General features: G+C 47.5%; 2 protein-coding genes across 3 annotated transcripts in view; one reads left to right on the top strand and one right to left on the bottom strand.

The window, feature by feature from the left end:
* The window catches only part of LOC149369461 (DDB1- and CUL4-associated factor 13), a 28,457-nt gene extending 18,767 nt beyond the window's left edge, over positions 1–9,690 (top strand). The window contains exons 7-11 of the mRNA XM_089558747.1: positions 462–529; positions 2,019–2,115; positions 4,766–4,901; positions 6,739–6,902; positions 9,572–9,690. Of these exons, the coding sequence (XP_089414873.1) occupies positions 462–529; positions 2,019–2,115; positions 4,766–4,901; positions 6,739–6,902; positions 9,572–9,659 (553 nt within the window). The 3' untranslated portion in view covers positions 9,660–9,690. The remainder of the gene's footprint in view (positions 1–461; positions 530–2,018; positions 2,116–4,765; positions 4,902–6,738; positions 6,903–9,571) is intronic.
* Positions 9,687–21,553, bottom strand: part of SdhA (succinate dehydrogenase, subunit A (flavoprotein)) — a 33,937-nt gene continuing 22,070 nt past the window's right edge. The window contains exons 7-16 of one of the 2 annotated variants that reach the window (XM_089558724.1): positions 21,263–21,411; positions 19,787–19,944; positions 17,423–17,558; positions 15,434–15,629; positions 13,527–13,715; positions 13,278–13,370; positions 11,775–11,873; positions 10,905–11,048; positions 10,249–10,362; positions 9,687–10,155 (exon numbers count right to left, since the gene is read on the bottom strand). In XM_089558724.1, coding sequence (XP_089414850.1) covers positions 10,069–10,155; positions 10,249–10,362; positions 10,905–11,048; positions 11,775–11,873; positions 13,278–13,370; positions 13,527–13,715; positions 15,434–15,629; positions 17,423–17,558; positions 19,787–19,944; positions 21,263–21,411 — 1,365 coding nt within the window. In that variant the 3' untranslated portion in view covers positions 9,687–10,068. Of the gene's footprint in view, positions 10,156–10,248; positions 10,363–10,904; positions 11,049–11,573; positions 11,620–11,689; positions 11,874–13,277; positions 13,371–13,526; positions 13,716–15,433; positions 15,630–17,422; positions 17,559–19,786; positions 19,945–21,262; positions 21,412–21,553 lie in introns of those variants that run through there. The other variant, XM_089558734.1, reaches the window with a different exon arrangement.

The following is a 21,553-nucleotide window of genomic DNA, read 5'->3' as shown; positions in this document are numbered from 1 at the left end:
AAGCAGTGATCAGGGTGGTGTGGTGTGCCCGTGCTCGAATGTGAAAGCACATGCAGATGTGCAGTGTGCGTTTCAATTTCTGTGCACCTTTCAGTGCTATATATGTATGGGCTTTCGAATATTCACAGTTGAAAGTGTTGTTTGTGGCCCAGCCATTGTACTCTTTGTCCAAGTGTTTCAGCTGAGAAGTTGGAGTATATTTCCATGCATAATCTATAATACCATGTATAATGAGTGGGCTTACTTGCTAACTTACACTTCAATCCACTTGTCGGTCTCGTCTACTTCAAGTGTATTTTGGCTTCTTTTACCAATCGAGCTCTGCATGGTTAAAATGAATTTTCGATTCCATTCAGATTCTAATTACCTATTGTGTCAGTGTATACGGTGGTCAAGGAACAGGAGGAGCCTTTTAGGCAGGTTGATTGCAACGGCTGTGCCTTATCTTCTTCTTCCCCCAGCTTGTACACCTTTGACATGCGAAACCTGAAGTCAGCTTTGTGCGTCCACATGGATCACGTCTCGGCTGGTGAGTAGTGGAGCTTGCCATTCGTTTTGTTTGAATATTCGTGCTTCGCTTCTTTGGAGGCGAAATTCTAGAGGCCCGTGTGCTGTGCGATGTCAGTGCACGTTAAAGAACCCCAGGTGGTCGAAATTTCCGGAGCCCTCTACTACGGCGTCCCTCATAGCCTGAGTTGCTTTGGGACGTTAAACCCCATAAACCAAACCAAACTAAACCATCATCCATTGCTTCTTTATCAACTTCAGGCCTGGATCCAGACACAGACATTGCTCTGGTACAGACTCAGATCCACTTAACTTGTTGTACTTTATAGTTTTGTGCTCCATGTGTTGCACTCTGTAGTGGCCTTATATGTATAACAGTTGCGGTCAGGCCTTAGCTGTCTGCAGGAGTGCTGCGAGAACACAGCGTGACATTGGAAGGCCTTCTGACAAGGGCCTTTGTAGAGCCTTTGTCATGAGCTCTAGAGGTGTTGTGACAAGAGTCCTTTTCACCCTCTGAAGATTGGGAGCCCTGATATGCAAAATGAGTCATGCTGCATAGTCATAGGGCAGTTCCAGTGGACTGTGCATTTTTGGCAAAAGCTGCTCATTTGCAGTGGTATACTTCACTTATTTGAGCAGCGCTCAACCTCATTCTCATTGTGATTTAGCTAGTGCAGTTTTTGTTAATCTGGCTGTTGTATTCACTTTAGAATGGTCTGCTTCTTTTGTTCACCAAATGCACCGCATACTGTGAGAATAATGTGTGCGGAGCTGCTTTGGTTGCTAAACTATGGCAGCTACTGATTCAGATTACAGGTCTCAGGGGTGCAGGAATGTATTGGGTAGTTCGGTTTTGAAGTCTTATATCGCTTGTTCACCAGTCCTAGGCTAAGCATCCAGTGAAGCACTACTTGTGCACAAACCGCTGTGGGTCTGTCGGAGTGTGAAGTGTGCGTGACTTTTGTTGACACGGACTTTGGAAGTGAGGCCTGAAGCGGGGTACGTGTGTGTCCCTGATAGCAACAAGGGTAGGGGCGTAATTCTCTGGTGGGTTGCTGACTGTGCCGTAGTGGGGGCCAGTTGTTGAAGGACACAAAGGAATGCCCCCATGTGTCCTTTATCATTGTCTTCTGGCGTAGTTTTTCACATAAAAACAGTGAATTTCAAACAATGTGGTTGTTTTGTTTACCCTGCCGTGCATTAGGATCACAAGGAATGCAGCTGATTATTTTAACCTGTTTCTGTAGCTGCATCTCTCTTCTTATAAGATTAATTTTTTGACACTATGAGCACTCTCAACCTACCTGCACCACATCCCTTTCTTGCACAATGGACACAGCATAAGGAAACGTAGCACACATGATAATGTAGAAGCCGAGAGAACTTGAATCTCTCCTGTTTTGTTTTGATAACTCTTTATCTTGCTGCTTACCTGTGCCCAGTGCAGGATGGCAGGTCACAGGCTGCCTGTTTGATTCCCTCATTGTTGTTCTGTTTTGTCTTGGTGGCAGTGATGGACGTTGATTACTCGCCCACCGGGAAGGAGTTTGTGTCCGGCAGTTACGACAAGACAGTGCGCATCTTCAGCACCGACTATGGTCGCAGCAGGTATGGCTGACTGTCAGTGCGGCCCTGTTTGCTGTTGTCACCACGCTAAGGCTTTGCACCCGAGCCAGACAGTATTTAAAGGGAACCAGCAGGCTAGAAGTATGTATACCGTGTAGTAGGCCATTTGTGAGGGAAACGGCAGAATAGTTTTGATTTTATCAGTGTTAATAAAACTAGCATGTCATGAAACTACGCAAACACTGCAAGCTGTGTGTAATGTTCAGGGCGATTCCTCTCAGTCTTTAAATTTGATGATCTTTGCTTTTTAGTTTAGCACAGTATATTCGTGTGCATTGAGAGTAAATTGAAAACGGAATACTGTCTGCAAGCTGTTTGAAATTTTGAATGTTTGTGCGCAGCTAGTTCCAGGATGTCTGGCAGAGGTTTCTTGGAGATCATTTCAAGACATTTGGTAGAACAAAATTGTAGCATGAATTGCATACGGGCTTAATGGCTTTTCATAAAGAAATGAAAATAAACTAAGGAATGGCCAAGAAGTGAAACTTAGCTGTTAGTGCTTAATGTGTTTATTACTGGGCAGTGGATGTGTAGTGTTTACAGTGCTAGTAATTCCTGCAGCATTTTTTCCACATAGTACTGGCTTACACGTCCTTGAGTGTTTCGCTTATCTAGATACTATCTTTGAAGATTAAGGGTGAATGTGTGTCTTGAGATCTAAAAGAAGATTGTGAGAAAGTCGATTGTTCGAAATGCAGTCTTTCGTACTAAATATTGTTTAGGCTATATCACCACAAAATATCCACACTTAAAATGATCTCAGAGTACAAAAAAAATTAATACGGCTGAAAAACAAAGTGCAAGCTTTGAAATAAGTTCCACTTCACGTGATTGCAGTTCTGAAACTGCTCTCCAATCGCTGTCATTTTGCTGCCATTTAAAAGATTTTTTTTATGCCCTTTCGTTGGCAGCTCTCAAAATGTCATCACATCAGTGCTGCAAACGCTACAGGCATTTTCCCATAAATCGAATTCCTGTGACTTAACAGGCCTCTTTATCTCTGTTTGTGATTTTACAAATGCAGTCTCTGACTTATGGGCTTTTTCTCTGGTTTGCCTCGGGCAACTGAAATGAGCTTTGTAGCAATTTATTCAGGTGGCACAGTGGTGTGCTCTGACACTAATTTTAGTGGTTTTTGCATTATGAATTGAATTTATTTAGTTGTTTTCATAAATTACCAGCCAATTTAGTTTGTACATTGTATTCATATATATTTTTTTACCAATGTATTTTTACTGAGGCAAGTGTAAAAACAGCATCACCGCACAAAGTGCATCTTGGATGATTCAGTTCTGTAAATATTTCAACTACCTTATTCGCAAACATTTTTGGGCTGAAGGCCTGTAATGAAGAGGCCAGTTTTAAAATCATAAAATTGCATATTTGGACGCTACATAAAAAAACAGAACACTTATAGAGTGACTTTAATAAGAATTCTACTAGTACAATAACAATAGTTTTAAGACCCGCATCCCCCTAAGGGGTGATCATGGTTTTAAAAACTTGTTTTTTTTTTTGTCGAATTAACTTGTTGAAACTTGGCACACAGGTGTATCATAGAGTGCTGATTTCAATTGTGCATTTAGATTCCAAATATCTCACCTTGAAGGAAATTTAATGCAAAATAACATCCCAATTAGGCCATTTCTCGTGAGCCTTTATAGTAATTTATCAGTTAAAAAGGTATTTAAGAACATGTAGGCATTTCCAAAGGTTCAGGGCATATATTAAAGCTTTTCTTTTCCTTTAAACATGATAAATTAGCAATTAGGCCAAGCGTGGGCTAATTACCGCACATTATTCTTTCTTATTTACATGATCAACAAAATGACTTTGTAGGCATGCCCAGACGAGGTCTTGTCCAAATGTTGGCAAGCGCCCTGAGGCTTTCCTCTCCCTTGTTCACTTTGTGATTTTATAGGCATTTTGTTAGCTTCAGAATGTGCTGTGGGCCTTTGCAGATGTCTGCTTATCTTTAAAAAAAAAATTTTTTAACTGATAAATTACTATAAAGACCATTAAGAAATGACCTAATTGGGATGTGTTATTTTGCCATATATTTCCTTCCAGGGGAGATATTTGAAATCTGAATGCATGCTTGAAATCAGCATTCTATAATATAACTACTGCTAAGTTTCAGTAAGATATGGTAAGAAATAAAAAAAAAAAAAATTTAAGACCCTCATCATGGCCAATGAGCATAGCAGGGGGCGGCAGAAAGTCAGGTGGGCGGATGAGATTGAGAAGTTTGCGGGGATACGGTGGCCGCAGCTGGCAAAGGACAGTGCGAATTGGAGAGACATAGGAGAGGTCTTTGTCCTGCAGTGGGCGTACTCAGGCTGATGATGATGATGACGAAGACCCCCATCCTCCCTTAAATGGTGCAGTGAGGTTATCCGGCACGAACGTTTTACAGGCCTGTTTGGTCTTTGCATGGAGTCGCTGCACAGTCACTGCACAATGTAGTACAGCATCATTTACTTTGTAGCATAGTTTTCTATTACAGCAGGCATGCCCGTCTTTCGCGCGGTGCCTGTCTTTCAAGCCTCTGCCAAGTGTTTGTCGATGGACACTGATGGACAGTTGTCAGAGGACTGGGAGTGCTTCTGCTTATGCTGCCTGTGTGTCGCAGGGAGGTGTACCACACGAAGAGGATGCAGCGTCTCTCCTGTGTCCTGTGGTCGCTCGACAACCGGTACATTGTCAGCGGCTCCAACGAGATGAACATCCGCCTCTGGAAGGCCTACGCCTCCCAGAAGCTGGGAGTGGTGCGTCCCATTCCTTGCTTGGCATGCCTATATATTTAGTCCAGCCAGTTGGATTAGGCTGAAGTAGCGTAGAGAGGAAATGGTAGCCGTTTTTCGCTTCTTCGAGCCTCTACAGAGAGAATGGCAATTGTGTGCTTGGTTACTCCGCCATGTGCGAGCTTTCAGCTCCCTGTCGCGATCTACAGTGATTGATAGCTGCTCTGCATTTGACTGCCTCACAGTTGATTGCCTTCTCTGACAACTGCACAAAAATCTTCATTTCTCAAAGGGACCGAGTCTCTATTGCCGTAACTGGCGTAGCAGGTGCAGAATTGGCTCGCACCTGACTAGCCAGCTGCTTAGGCTGTGCATTGCTTCAGGGTCACTACATGCCAAGTGATCCAGTGTTTCTTCAACAGTCACAAATTTCGCTTTCTGACATGTTGGCAGAACTGCTAAGCAGTGTTTCCCGGTCAGTCTTTGACACTGAAAAATTCGAGGGGCTCTCGCTCTGATGTCGCAGGTGTTTACCGTTAAGCAGACAAGGGAAAAGAGGTGCTCATTATGATATGCATGACAGAAGCTAGCAGTTACCGAAACCAAAGTGCATAAGGGATGTTGTTTTTCTTCTTCCAATTTGTGGTGTCAATTAATTGGAAATTAATAACATTCGGCATGGAATTCAGAGGTTGTGGGTTTGGATCCCACCAGCGGTATATCATTGTTTTTCTTCTCCTTTGTTATCTTTCCATGATAAAATAAGTGTACTTTTAATCTAATTGACACCACAAATTGAAAAAAAAAAAAAGGATCCCCTAAGCTTGGTTTCAGTGACTGTTGGCTTCCATCAGGTGTTGACTTGTTTGTTTTAGGATATAGCAGTGAAAGAACATTTTGCACTGTTGGACAAGACCGACCAGTACTGCAGGAATGAAGCTGTCTTTCCTCTCCTCAGAATCTCTTCTTCCTCCTTGCAGTGCTATGCACAGCCAAGCTTGAGTGCCTGAGCACATATTGTGCACTTTGTTCTCCTGGTAACCTCCAAGCGTGAGTGAGCTGGAGAGCCCAAGTGAATGGCAGTTTACCAATATCCCTCAAGAGAAAAGTATACAACAGCTGTATCTTACCAGTACTCACCTATGGGGCAGAAACATGGAGGCTAACAAAGAGGGTTCAGCTTAAGTTAAGGAAAGAAAAATGATGATAGGTGTAATGTCAAGAGATCAGAAGCAGGCAGAATGGGTGAGGGAACTAACACAGGTTAGTGACATCCTAGTTGAAATCAAGAAGAAGAAATGGGCTTGGGCAGGGCATGTAATGCGAAGGCAAGATAGCCGCTGGTCCTTATTAAGGGTAACGGAGTGGATTCCAAGAGAAGGCAAGCGTAGCAGGGGGGCGGCAGAAAGTTAGGTGGATGGATGAGATTAAGAAATTTGCAGGGATAGGGTGGCTGCAACTGGCGAAGGACAGGGTTATTTGGAGAGACAGGGGAGATGCCTTTGCCCTGCAGTGGGCGTAGTCAGGCTGATGATGATGATTGATCTGTGGAGTAACAAGGATGATGCGGACTGTGGCCTACTGTTACCAACTGGAGTTTTTTTTTTTTTTTTTTTTAACTTGTGTCCTACCGCAGCAGATTCTCTAACATAAAGGGAGCACAGAAAAGACATGGACGAAGAGACGTGTCTTTGTCCATGTCTTTTCTGCGCTCCCTTTGCATTAACGATGCACCAACTAGCCCCGACAGAGCTTCTGTAGCAGATTCTTTCAGCCACATTTTGAGGGCACGGTGTAAGGCATATCGGGTGCCCAGTGCAGTGCAGTGTTCTCACGGGTGGTGGGCGGGGTGGTCACGCAGCTGAGCCACCGGGAGCAGATGGCGTTCCAGTACCAGGAGAAGCTGAAGGAGCGCTTCCAGCAGCACCCGCAGGTGCGCCGCATTGCCCGCCACCGGCACGTGCCCAAGCACATCTACAACGCCCAGAAGGAGAAGCACGCCATGCTCATGGCCCAGAAACGCAGGTACGTCCCCCTCCAACAAGGGCTGCTGCTCGCGGGGGGCTGTTGGTACGCGTGTGTTAGGTCGATCCGGGCAGTGTTGCGTCATAACTTGTAGAGGTGAGCAAACTGTATTCTTAATTTCAAATACGAAGCGAACATAATTGTCGTTAGGTTCATATTCGATTCGAGAAATGGAGATTCAAAGATTTCCCAATATTAGGTCGCGACGGAATACCAGCGACTGTCATAAATCAGACCGTGGTAAAACCACATTGTCTGGTCAGATTATCCGACGATCGAGTTTGAAGTGTCAGGAAAACAGTGCAAAGGCATTGTCTTCACTTTATTCGTTGTTTATTGCGTGGGTCAGTCACATTGGGACATTACTAGGCATGGTCCTCATGCGAAATTACGCTAATGGGCCTTCCCACATACCACACCTGATGAAAGTAAGATCGCCGATCACTCGCAGTTCTTCCAAGTAGCTGCTTAGCGACGGGGAGGTGAAACGCAGCCCTGCAAAGCTTTCTATGGCTCTGCGGCCAAGGGGAGGCAGACCCTTGTCCCCATGCCATGGGGAGTATAGGTGCATGCAGGGAGGCTGACTTGTATATTTCTGCAGCCCACCGCTTGGTGCACAGTCATGCCCAGTTTTTCTGAAAGACTGAAATTCATCACCATCAGTCTTACTATGCCAACTGCAGGACAAAGGCCTCTCCAATCAAACCTTTTCAATGCACTTACGCCCCATTAATATGCGAACTACTGTATATTGCCGCACATAAGTCGACAATTTAAAAAAATTTCTTCCAAAGTTTGGGGGGTCGATTTATAATTGGAGTTGAGTTGACGTATATGCGGGATTAAAAGTAATTTTCACCAAGTCGCGGATAATATCACGCCCCATGCGCTCTTAACTTTATAATAGTTGTTAGACACGGTGTGAAAGTGGATCTGCTTAAAAAAAACTTGAATTTAATTGAGACATGCACCAAAGGTTTGTTTTAATATGATAGCAACTTGTTATCACAAGCAACGACGAGCGAGATGTCTCGTGAACGAATAAATGTTTCTTTATGACTCGGCCTCCTGAAAAACTTTTTGGGTGAGCTAGGACCGCTGGGTGTGGCAGCGTCTTACCTAAATTCGGAGTCCAACTTTTTTTTTTTTGCCCAAAGGGGGTCGCGAGTTTGGGGGTCGACTTATAATCGGCCATATACGGTAACTGTCCAGGCAATGGACAGGGTGCAAATGCACAGACCGAATTGGGGCCCATGCATTTTCGTCGCGTTGATATTGACAGCGAGAATAAAACCTGGACTACAACAACCAGATCTTTTGTGTGCTTTGTGAGCAGGACACCAGCACACAGTGAAGTAAAAGTGCAAATGCTAGAGTCATTGTTTGTGGTGTCATGCCTTACAGTGCCAGTGTGCTATGTTGAAAGCCACATTGAGCAACCGTTAGCCGACAGAGTGCCAGCATGTTGTGGTAGGACATACATCGTCACGCCATTAGACACCGTCAAGTCTCATGGACCACCGGGCACTTCAGACTGGACCACATTTTCGAAATATAATGGCAACCAGGGTAGTGCACTTCAAGCTCCGACGATTTTGCCATTTCCACCATGGAGGAAAAAAAACTAAGGAGGGAGCGTGACGTCACGCGGCCAGCGTTCGCAAGCCGAGTGTTTTGAAGTCGTTTTCTCCCTCAGTTTTTCGCTCTCCGAGGCAGTCCTTTATGTTTTGATTCTGGTATGTTTTAGTGCGCGCGTATGCGCGACCCGCGGCGCGGGCGTCTACAGCAAGGAAGTTGCTCTACAGTTAGTCTGCCGCGCTAATCGGCGCATGCGCGCGCACAACGGGGCTAGACTTTACCGCACGCTATCACGTGGTGCGATCACGGGGGGACACACTCTTTTTTTTGCTATATCTTTACTTGTTTAGACCAGGCTTCAAGGTTGTCGCCGGACGCTCCCTCCTCAGTTTTTTTTCCTCCATGATTTCCACTTCCCAGCACACCACTATGCACTGAAGTGGCTTTAATCAGTTTCTTTTCTCATCATTTGTTACGTTTCATTATGGCCAGTTTGGTTCCTGAGCAAAAGTGTCCATATTAACGAGGCAAGACGACATGGATCACTGCACGGTGTTCCTCTAAGACTGCTGAATTATTTAAAGCTGAATTCTCAATGTCATTTCGGTTTGAACTATGAAACAATGGCTATGTGCAAGCTGTGCTCAGGTCACATGATGCACGAATAAACAGTGCAATATAATCGCTGATGTGTAGTTTTAATTCTGAAGCCAACCTGCTTCAAGAGCTGGAATGACGACTTATCAGTGGTTGCTACTTGAAAAAAATATGAGACAGTGGCACAATTTCTTTCATGCCTCACGTGACCTAAACAGCATGAGAGAAGAAATTCAATTATAAATTACTTCACTGTCGTCGGTTGATTCGTCATTCATCCAGAGAAGTAGCCGTGAAGGTCTCAAGGATGAAAGAGGCAACTTTATCTCGTGCATTTTGTTTGGTCTTGAAAGGCAAGCTGGGGTAGAGCAGTTTGCCCTATACTGATTCTGCTGCACACCTCCATCTCCAGCAGCTGAAATCGCATTGCTTGACTCCTGCACACGTTTCTCATATCCTTGTATGTCATACTAATGAGCACTCTCGCATTGCAGGGAAGCCAACCGCCAGGCCCACAGCCGTCCTGGTACTGTCGAAGTCAAGCCATTGCGCATCAAGCACATTGTGTCCGAGGAGCAGTGAGGACAATAAACACACACGGGAGCAGCGTCAACTGGCTCTTCCTTCCTTTATTCCAAAGGCTGTTGTGGGCAGTAGTGCAACAACAGTCCTGCCCTACACCGGTCTCGTCTAGAAAGGGCTAAACAATGCTAACAGCAGCCACCGGTAACAAAGCAGAACAAAACGAGATGGGGGGGTGGGGGACTCGTCAACCAGATCTATGTACAAGGAGTCACAGGAGTTTGGGTGACGTGCCTCCCTCACAGCGGGCTTGTGTGACGAGTGCTGAAAGACATTGTATAACCTCGATGCTTTGTCCCGATTGCGCAAAATGAGGGCCTATGAAACACAAGTGTGCGTGCTTGGCTTTCGTCCGTCCTTTAACAAACAATGTGGCGCTTCTTAAGTTATCGTGGTGACTCCACGTGACTCAGTACACCCTGACAGCGGGTGGAACCATCTTGCACTCCTTCTGGTCCAGGGTCTCGTCGATGACTGGCCGGTAGTTCAGCGTGACCTGCAAGGGAGTAAGCAGTACACACAGGTCAGTGTGCAGTCGCTACTCGTGATGAAGGAGCTGCTGTAGTTCTTCCTCCAACAAACCACTCACCTTGCCTGTCGCAACGTCCATGTCTGAGAGAGTGTGCTTCCTCCAGTGCTTCTCCATGGGCACCTTCTGCTGACCGTCCAGGGGCTTGGCATAGTTGAACTCATCAATGCGATCCTGGAAGGGCCCGGCAGCCATTAATGCCAGCCCGAGCAACTCCGTAGTGCTATATGCACCTAGTGCTTTTTAAACAGACATTCAACAAAACCAGTCTCACTGCGGCAACAGGCCATTTCACAGTTTCCTACACAGCTTGAGGTTTCTTGCTGCTTCTGTCCTATGCAAGCCTAAAGGACATGCTGCAACTACCCTAGTCACAATAACTTAGATGGCGTGCCAGTTAATGAGAGCGTTTCATTAACCAAGCTTTTATAAAACCATGCTACCAGTTATGTAGTTTTTGCTGGCCCTAAACCATAACTCGCACAATAAAAAAAGTTTCCACGTAACAACAGCGCCACTGCAATGTCCCAAGACGCGTCTTAGAGAACAAAATCTGTTTTGTTTTTTTCTGAAGTGCTCTCTCCAACGAGCCTTTGCGTGCACATTGGGGCAGAGATGTAAGTAGGCTGAACTAATTAATGAGCTTGGAAGAATGAACACAAAACTGCAGACCAGGCCACCCAGTTGGTGTCACGGGGCTAGATCCCCCCCCTCACCTTGAAGTCCTCGCGGGCGTGTGCCCCCCGGCTCTCCTTGCGTGCCTCGGCTGCGTAGATGGCCTGGCGGCCGCACAGCAGCAGGTTCTGCAGCTCCAGGCCCTCCACCAGGTCCGTGTTCCACACCATGCCCCGGTCACTCACCTGCGCCACAAAACACACAGAACAATCTTTTATTGTAAATCATGCCCAGTTGTAACTTAGTAAGTACTCTGCCACGGGCACCCTTATTACACCCACTTTGATGTACAGAACAGGGCACTACATCACGTAGTAAAAGAATGACCAAGACTTAAAGGGACCGCCAACTGACCAAAGTCGAGGTTTAGGAGGCTTAACATCCCAAAGCTACTCGGGCTATGAGGGACGCTGCAGTGAAGGGCTCCGGAAATTTCGACCACCTGGGGTTCTTTTACGTGCACTGACGTCGCACAGCACATGGGCCTCTAGCATTTTTGCCTGCAGCGAAATGTGACTGCCGCGGCCGGGTCGAACCCTCAGCAGCGCGCTAGGATTGGTATGGGGTCTGCCAGGGATCTATCAGTGTCAAGTACAGTATGCCCAATCCTCCATATGTGGCCATTATCGCATTAGCTATCACGTCATACCCTTAAGGCACAGCTTAAGTGTCCCACCAATTATCACCTTTGAGTTCGATATATCCGGGATTCGCTCACCAGTATCAGCGCAACCCTCTGTGGCTATGCAGTAGGAGCTGTGGGAGCAAGGTGACAAATTCCAGACCTGCATGGTTAGCTTGCCAGCATGCCAAGGCAGTATACTACCGGAAGCCATGGAGCCACCAGCGTGTGGCTTCCAATGAGGTTTTTGCTGAAGAACCCCCGGTATGCACCAGAGAGGCAGGCTGACCTTGATGTCCTTCAGCTCGTTGTAGACACCGTCCATCTTGCGGCATCCCTCCTGGAGGCTCTCGCCCGTCCTGAACACGGCTGCGTGCTGCTGCATTGTCTGCAAAGGGGAAAGCCAGTTGAGCACCAAGGCAGACTGGGAGACCAACAGGTAGAGAAGCATGCTAGCCCAGCTTTTGTCGAGACACCCCACGTCTCAGAGGCAGTCCACACAGCACACAGTCAGCCTCTGCCAGAGACCAACTTCTGGTAGCTACCCAGGCCACCAATCACTCTGCTGAACAAAAACAGCTCCACTGCCACCAAACATGGGGCCATCAGCAATAGCTGATTGAGTGTGCTGCAAGTGGCCAGCCTGCCAACGCGAACAGATCAGCTTCGCTGGCCACTGCACGAGAGCACTGGGCTATCGCCGCAGCCGATCACGCCTCGTGTCAAACTGCAACACATTCTCACGACGTGCATTGCACATCGTTGTCTTCATCAGCTTCCATACAGTGTGAGCTCATCAGATAAGCTTGACCTTGATCAGAGCTTAACCTGAGTCTAACATCGTCGCCAGGCATGCCGATGACCCAGAAAAGGAAGACCACGAGCCAACGAGGCTAAACACATGCTTCCGCAAGTCTACGCAGTTTAACTACATTAAAACCCTACCACCTTTTAGTGCTGAGAGTACTAGGATTGGGGCACTTTGCATATCGAGCATCAGCACTGTTAATCGACACAGCTTTGCAGCACTGCCTCCAGGCCATCGCTTCATCAGGTTGCAGAGAAATCGAGATTGGACATTCTCGTACAGCACCTGAGTTCTTTGAATGAATTGGACTGCTGTATGCTGCCGCTTCTAATTATCCGCTCAAATTTGCTTACAAATTACAGGACTGCATGAATTATTCAAATTATCCTGGATTTCGAATTATCAGAGTTCACATTATCGAGGTTTTACTGCAGGTAATGAAGTTAAAGCTGAAATAGTTGAAAAACGCAACCTTGATCTTTACTAGGGGACATGAAACATGAAGCCAGTATATTAGCTCTATTTCAGTGATATCATACAAAGAGGAAAATTACCTTTAGCAACAGACGACACAGCGAATGAAGTAGCGCCAAATCTGAGTTGAGTGCTTCAGCCGTGGCCTCTGATATCGGGCATGAAGGCAGGGTTTGCTAAGGCAGCCTGAACCTTGTCGCACTGCCCAAACTTAAAGGCCACATGTACAACAGTTATTAACGCCGCAACACGAATGGACCATGTCGTGTTGCTCAGCCTGTCCTTGCGCAGAGACCGATTGTGGCAGCATGCTGCGCTGAGCCAGAGTGGACCTTATTTTTGAAACGGTCTTCATAAAACAAACTATGGCATGTATTATTTGAACTTCGTGCCAATTATTTGAAAACTATTACAAAACCTGACAACAGATTCGGTCTGATTTGTTTATCGAGTTGAACAGAAGGACATACCCTTCACTACTCCAAAAATTTTGAATATTCGCACACCCACCTTCTGCATGTTGAGCCTGATCTTGGACACTGGCAGGGAGCCGTCCGCATGGCGCAGCTTGTCCAGGTTGGCCACCGACTGCTCACCCGCATTCTGCAACAGAGGGAAAGGGACAGCATGAACACTGAGGAGGCACAGTCACTGCAAGGATGACGACACACAATGGCACGGCCACAGAGGTGACCAGCTGCGCTTCCATGTGTGAGAGGTGTTTCAAAGGGGGGGGGGGGGTCGAATGCCACCACTCACGCTGGGCAGGTCGGGCACCTTGTCCCCTGGGCGGCACTGCTTGGCGATGGTGTGGGCGCAGGCCCGGCCAAACACCACAATGTCCAGCAGCGAGTTGGCCCCCAGCCGGTTGGCACCGTGCACCGAGGCACAGGCAGCCTCGCCCGCTGCGTACAGGCCGGGCACCACCTTCTCCCCATGGGTGAGAACCTGTAGGATATGGGGCACACTTAACCTGAAACAGCTTCAAATGCATCAACTTATTTTCATTGTGCATGCGACAGCGGTGAGTGTGCAATTGCCCTTCCAGAGCTATAGATCCATGTACAGGCTGTTGTTTTACACTCAGTGGGAACATGGGAAGGTTTTAACTGACCTCCGAGAGTAGGATGAGTGAACCAATGTGCGAGGGGTGCCTTTCAGCCAGTTGCGTGGTGGCTTGCCGCTGTGCCATCAGCAGAGTGATACGTAGTACAGTGGCCAACGAATATCTCGGACTCCAATAATTCGGATTAGCGCGATATTTCGGACTTCGCCAAGGAACCATCGCACACCTCATAGGAACGTGTACATTTTCATGACCGATACTTCGGACTTTGCAGAATCTAAAAGTTAGAATTTTCGGACTAAAATAGATGCCAACAATATTGTGATGATTGTTTTGCAACAGAAAGTTTGTTATTTCAGCCTAATATAGACACGAGCAGGCATCACTGTCACTACCAACCCCTCTGCCGCCACCGTGAAAGGCGCCATCTTGGATTTAAATGGAATCGGCTTGGCGAGCGCAATCGGACTGGCTTATGGCTATGAGAGGCTTAGGCTATGAGAGACGCCGTAGTGGAGGGCTCCGGAAATTTTGACCACCTGGGAATCGATAACGTGCACTGACATCGTACAGTACACGGGCCTCTAGAATTTCACCTTCAACGAAATTCGGCCGCGGCGGTCAAATTTCGGTGGAGGCGAAATTCTAGACGCCTGTGTACTGTGCGATATAGTGCACGTTACTGATTCCCAGGTGGTCAAAAATTCCGGAGCCCTTCACTACGGCGTCTCTCATAGCCTGAGTCGCTTTGGGACGTTAAGCCCCATAAACCAACCAACCAACCAACCGAAAGCAGAGTCTCCCCGTATTTTTGTTTCCATGGGTCCAATTTGCGGCTATGTTGTCTGTGATTGAAGCTATTTATTCACGGAAACCTGAAAAACAAAACAGAATCAAAGTGAAGCCAACATGCAACTAGCTGAAAGGCATTCCACCCGTTGGTCAAACACCTCCTACTCTCGGAGATCAGTTAAAAAAAAAAAAGAAAGGCGAGAGGAGAGACGTTTAATCCGATTTAATAGGAAAATCAAGCGCACAGGAAAATAATTCGAAGTTACTAAGAACGCTCGGAGCATGCAGATCAAGTTTCCGCGGTAAAAAGACAAGCCCAAATCCTCTTTAGTGCACCTTTAAGTTTAATCTTGAAGCAATCTTTACTCCTAATAGGCGATTTTCTTAATTCTTTTTTTCACACAACTAAAATATTTTCTCAAAGCAGCAGTACACTGCAAGGCGTGAACAAAGAAGAAAGTAGCAAGCCAACCAATGTGATGAACTGAGTGACCTTGAGGACCCCGAATGACAGCTCTGTTCATAATGATGCCATTTAACCTAGGCAATCATAACTTTTTTTTTTCCCAGCCTTTTTTGAACACCTGATGCTCCCCAACCAAAGCGGACTCCATGGAACTCCTGCTTTCGAGTATCTCATACTTCTCACCCACTCCATCTACTATGAGCACTTTGCACATTGTGGCTGTGCCATAGTTCACGTGTTCACAGCTGCAATAGCCACTGCAGCCTCCTAGTTCCTTGAACGCAGGCATCACACCCAATCTGACCCCCCCTACCAACCAACCCCATCGTGCCCCTGGCGTACCTGGCCCTTGTAGTTGGTGGGGATGCCGCCCATGTTGTAGTGGACAGTGGGCAGCACAGGGATGGGCTCCCGGGTGACGTCCACCCCGGCGAAGATCATGGCCGTCTCCGAGATGCCCGGCAGCCGTGTCGCCAGCTGCTCGGGGGGAAGGTGGTGCAGCTGCAGGAACACGTGGTCCTTCTCCGGCCCACAGCCCCTGCAATGGGCCAGCCACTCCAGCCATCAGCCTCTGCTCCACTGACTGTCACCCCAGTGTCAAGGAACCCACTGGTGTACCATCAAGGCGAAGCACCTTAACAACACACTAACTTGTAGCCCGTATGGAATCCTGCCGTTCAGGCCAACTGGGCAGCAATCCAAAAGCTAGTCCACACAGACAGCACATCCCAGATTTCCCCCATGCCAGTCATTTTGGGAGTTCAGAACCTCGAGGCTTAGTCCGATACACAATCTCAATACAGTTAAGGTACGGACACACTGGTGCATAACCATGCACACCGCACCGCTTGCTGCAAAACCTGCTCTTGTGGCACGTTGACCTGCCACACAACGAGTGGGCCTAGGAGTCATTTTCAGCAGCCTGCCTCGTGCTGTGGAGAGGGGAGACCAATGAGGGGCTTAGTCACATGGGCAGTGTGAGTGCCTCCACCTCTTGGCTCCTACCAAAGTTACGTTCCAGCGGTGGAGCCACGCGCGTCCCTCCAGAAGCAGGGACCTCGAACAGTCTGGCATGAAGGCAGCTTTGCGTGGCAGTGAGCCAAGAGCCGTAACCACTGAGCCACCGCGGCGAGACACTTTGTGTAGAAGCATTCGACTTCAGTTTAAGCTTACAGTACACATATTCAGTCATTGTATTCCACTTGGAGACAACTGTTATTGTGGGAGTGGTAGTGGTTTATTTAAAAAAAAAAAGCCGCTTGTCATCTATGTCTGCCTTGCAGCTGGAAAAATGATACGCATACACCTCTGGTTATTACCGCATTTACTCGAGGGGCAAGGGAATGGAAAGAGGTGCTCATTATGACATGCACGATGGTAGCCAACAGTCACCGAAACCAAGGAGCATACAGGATGTCTTTTTTTTTATTTGTAGTTTTCATCAAGTACTTTGTGCCGTCACGCCATCTTGTGGGGAACTATGTAACATGGGGCGGGGCGTATGCGTCTTGTAATTTGGAGACAACTTTTTTTTCCTTCTTCCCGGCCAGCAAGGAATGACAGCTGGGGGTCGAAGGATAGGTGGCAATATACAGTATATATTGCACGTTATGACCTTCGTAGAGATTTTTAGGACGTGTTCGTGAAACCTCCGTGTAGCTTGTGCACCCGATTTAAGGAACCTTAACTTAAAAGAAAAAAAGGGCGAAAGTTACACAAGTAAATACTGTAAGTGCCACCATGTTCTCCTGCATGTAAGACAACCGATCTGGATATTTCCAGGCATTGACAGGCCTGTGAAATGCAATTCACCATCATTCATCAGATGTGCAATGTCACTGCAACTGTGACACCACGCAGGGCATGATGCAAAAGGGTTACGTTTTGTTGCATGTGCTGCAAGGTGACTAGCTAGAGAAACCACAATGCAGTAGGTGAAAGAATCCAAACGCATCACAGTGAGCAAGCCATGAAGAGGGTGGTACCACTGAAGTCATAAGCTGCTCGCTGCAGAGCCTTAATGTTTGTGCCCCATGGTTTTGCACTGTCATCTGCACCCATCCTGCCCTGTGTTCACCTCTGTTTTGCCTCTTCACTGCAACGCCATCACATGACATAGACTACACTAAAAATGCCAATCTGCTAGAGCCCACCCATCGCAAAACTAAACAAGAACCACCCGCAGGTCTCGCAGCATCTGCAAGGCCCTCCAATGACAGCCATTCAAAGTGCCGATTTCATTCCGTGACTGGTCAACAGAACCACTCGGTCGCCAAGTGCTGGTGACAGACAGGAGGCTGTTCAGCTGGTGCCTCTCCCCCTGGTACTGACCTGCCCTCTCGGATCTCGATGGTCATGGCCCGAGAGACCACGTCTCGCGATGCCAGGTCCTTGGCGATGGGCGCATACCGCTCCATGAAACGCTCCCCCTCACTGTTGATCAGGTAACCGCCTTCACCACGGCAGCCTGCACACAAACACACACACACGCTGAATCCACTGGTCACCAGCAACTGCAAGGCTGCTCCCAACAGCCCCTCAGGTTCCAGTGGTCATTTGCCAACCTCTATTATTGAGTTGATCCCCATCAACTTCAGTGGTGATACAAACACCTCTGTATGGCACTGGGCAATCCCCATGGAGTTCAATGATCACTGTCTCAATGGACATTAACCTTGTGGTAGAGGCGTAAACTAATTCAAGCAGTGCAGTGTCTTCTCTGGCCTCGGAGAGGTACTCTAAGGGCACACTGCACAGAGGTATATTAGAAAGTGCGAAAAAATGAAAAAAGAAAAACAGTGTCACTGCAGTGCTACTATGTACGATGAGATACTATGCAAACTGGTTCGGTTTCAATAACATGTATGCCTGCCGACTTCCCGCTGAAAGCAGCGCAGAATTCTTGGCTCTAAGGGTGCAGGGTAACTGCATGTGGGGCTGACCATCCCCGAGCCATAAAGACCCTTCCCTGGTTATGACAGAAGCCAACAGCCACAGAAACCAAGGGGCACAGGGGATTTTTTTTTTACTTCTTTTATTTTATTTTGTGGTGTTGATCAATTTAGAATATTACTGAATATGTTATCGCTTAAGCTAATTGATTAGAAAAGCAGAAGAAAAAACAACCACATGCCGCCGGTGGGATCCGAACCCACGACCTCCGAATTACGCGTCCGGTGCTCTACCTCTGAGCTACGGCGACGGCTGTCAATTCTTCTGCTTTCGGGGGTATTTATGTTTCACAAGTAACCTAACCTTGAGAGTGTTCATCAGCGCCACCCACGTTCATAAGCGGCGGACGTAGAACGTCCTGAGTTACCGCAGGTGTGACGTAGAACGTCATCGAACGGAGAGGGTGGAAGCTGCGTGAGAACCCTCTTATGCTTCCTTTGGCGTCAAGGCTGCCAGAACCGAGGCCCTCGATAAGCAATTAAGCAAACAAGGGAAGTGAAATGAGGGGCTCGTTATAAATATGACAGAAGCCAACAGCCACAGAAACCAAGGGGCACAGGGGATTTTTTTTTTTACTTCTTTTATTTTATTTTGTGGTGTTGATCAATTTAGAATATTACTGAATATGTTATCGCTTAAGCTAATTGATTAGAAAAGCAGAAGAAAAAACAACCACATGCCGCCGGTGGGATCCGTAATTCGGAGGTCGTGGGCTCGGATCCCACCGGCGGCATGTGGTTGTTTTTTCTTCTGCTTTTCTAATCAATTAGCTTAAGCGATAACATATTCAGTAATATTCTAAATTGATCAACACCACAAAATAAAATAAAAGAAGTAAAAAAAAAAAATCCCCTGTGCCCCTTGGTTTCTGTGGCTGTTGGCTTCTGTCATATTTATAACGAGCCCCTCATTTCACTTCCCTTGTTTGCTTAATTGCTTATCGAGGGCCTCGGTTCTGGCAGCCTTGACGCCAAAGGAAGCATAAGAGGGTTCTCACGCAGCTTCCACCCTCTCCGTTCGATGACGTTCTACGTCACACCTGCGGTAACTCAGGACGTTCTACGTCCGCCGCTTATGAACGTGGGTGGCGCTGATGAACACTCTCAAGGTTAGGTTACTTGTGAAACATAAATACCCCCGAAAGCAGAAGAATTGACAGCCGTCGCCGTAGCTCAGAGGTAGAGCACCGGACGCGTAATTCGGAGGTCGTGGGTTCGGATCCCACCGGCGGCATGTGGTTGTTTTTTCTTCTGCTTTTCTAATCAATTAGCTTAAGCGATAACATATTCAGTAATATTCTAAATTGATCAACACCACAAAATAAAATAAAAGAAGTAAAAAAAAAATCCCCTGTGCCCCTTGGTTTCTGTGGCTGTTGGCTTCTGTCATATTTATAACGAGCCCCTCATTTCACTTCCCTTCCCTGGTTATGCCTTTTAACCATGAACCATTCACTGCAGCAGGAACCACTACCCATTGTGCAAGTTCAATGTCTTTTTTCCTTTATTCCTGCTTGTGAGGAAACCCCTATGTGGTCACTGCACTTTTCCCCCCTCCTGGTTCATATTTTTGTCTCTCATTGCTCTAATCCTGAAAAGAAATGAAAGAGGTAGGGGAGGACACAATGTATACCGCCTGTTGCATTACATTGCATGCACGCTCCCCGACATCCTTTAATTGTGCGTCCTACGCTGCCCTGATACTTTGGGACAAGGTCGGACACGGAGGGAAGAAGAGAGTCACCCTCGGTGATGAGGCAGCCGGCCCCGTAGATGCCCGTCGGGTGGAACTGGATGAACTCCATGTCCTGCAGGGGCAGGCCCGCCCGGGTCACCATGGCGTTGCCGTCACCCGTGCACGTGTGCGCTGAGGTGCACGAGAAGAAGGTACGGCCGTAGCCCCTGCACAGAACCCTCCAGCGATCAGCACAGGCTGCTGCCGTGCCCCCCACCTGCCACGGCCAATTCAGCCATGGCCACATCAGCTGTGGCACGTAAAGGTAAAGATGAAACACCATGCGAGCCTGCCAGGAGTGAGCGTTCATTAATACAGGCTTGCAATCGAACCTGCAAATCTTGGGCAGATTGCTACCTTGTTAATAAATTTTTTTTTTTCAAGGGCCATGGGCCTCTTGCTCGCACTTGTGCTTTGCATTTTATTTTGACCAAACTACCCAATGCATCGAAACAAAAAATAGCTGCTATCCAACAACTACAGCAGAAGCTCGTCTCGTTAATTCGGAAATATGGATAATTTGAACTAACTGTTCAGCCCCGGCCAGTGCCCATTTCAGCCTATGGCATCAAACTCTTGCTAATTCAGACACTGCGGGTCCCACACTGGCAAATTCGAACAGGCTCCTGAAAGGAGGCTGCTCCTGACCACAGCGGCAAGAGACAATTGAAACAGCCCTACTCAAAGCCTCAATTCCATGCTACACCCTTGACACACGCATCACAACAAACGGGTGGCCCCGTATCAAAGAACACTCAACTGCTTAGTTTCGATTTTGCTTTTCTGAGCTTTGCGACAGCCTGCAGAGACAACGCCTCGACCAGCCCGCATCAGCCAGCCAACCTAGTCACCGAGCTGAGCCTGATTTTGGATGCTCACTGGTGCACTGCTGGTGTTTTTCTTTCAGCCCCCCCTTTTGTTTTGCTTGCCACTTCAGCGCCATTTCCTTCACTTGACACATGTGGATCCGTTCTTTCACCAGTGCACTGAAACTGCGCACTCTTCATGTGCCATTTGCTGTTCGAGCGATGAAGTCCCTTCACAGGCGATAGTGCCACGTATGATGGGTGTGACACGGTAGGGGTGGTGCTTCACCACGTTGCATTGTGAAGGATGTGGGAGGGCGTTAACATTCAGAAGCAGTTCTGCTTTGACGCCCCATGCAACAAAGCATGAATGGAAACAAGAAAAGCATTGTTACCCCATTCTCATATCAAAATCAGGAACTCATTGCCTAGTATTAAATAAATTTACCGCAATACAAGCAATTTTTTAGTTTTTTTCAGGGGTCTTTGACACTTTTTTTAGATTCAATGGCCAATTTTCGAGGTGCGGACCTTGCACGGATCTTTTTTATTTTAAACATTTCCTTCGAGAAAACAGGGTGCAGCCCTTACACACATTTACACGGTCCCATCTAGTCTAGCAATAAGCAGGTTCTGTTTATTTCCAAGCGAGTGCACGTTTCTAGGAGGAGCTGCCTACCCAGTGGCGAGGACCGTGTTCTTGGCCCGGAACCGGTGCAGGGTGCCGTCCTCCATGGAGAGGGCCATCACCCCCCGGCACTCGCCATTCTCCATCAGCAGGTCCATGGCAAAGTACTCCACAAAGAAGTTGCAGTCGAAGCTCAGCGACTGCACACACACCCCACAGCAGTTGGAAAAGGACGGCAGCAAGCGCATGTCCTCTACGTTCATATCAGAGGACACACTACAGCAAACAAAAGCACAACTACCAGGTGGGTAGCAAAACTAGGCTGGCTGAACCAACAGATGT

Source organism: Amblyomma mixtum, chromosome 1, assembly GCF_055824585.1.
Source record: "Amblyomma mixtum isolate Tamu chromosome 1, ASM5582458v1, whole genome shotgun sequence".
NCBI classification, from domain to species: Eukaryota; Metazoa; Arthropoda; class Arachnida; order Ixodida; family Ixodidae; genus Amblyomma; species Amblyomma mixtum.
The sequence above is the reverse complement of the archived record's forward strand: the minus strand, read 5'-3'. Positions and strand labels throughout refer to the sequence as shown.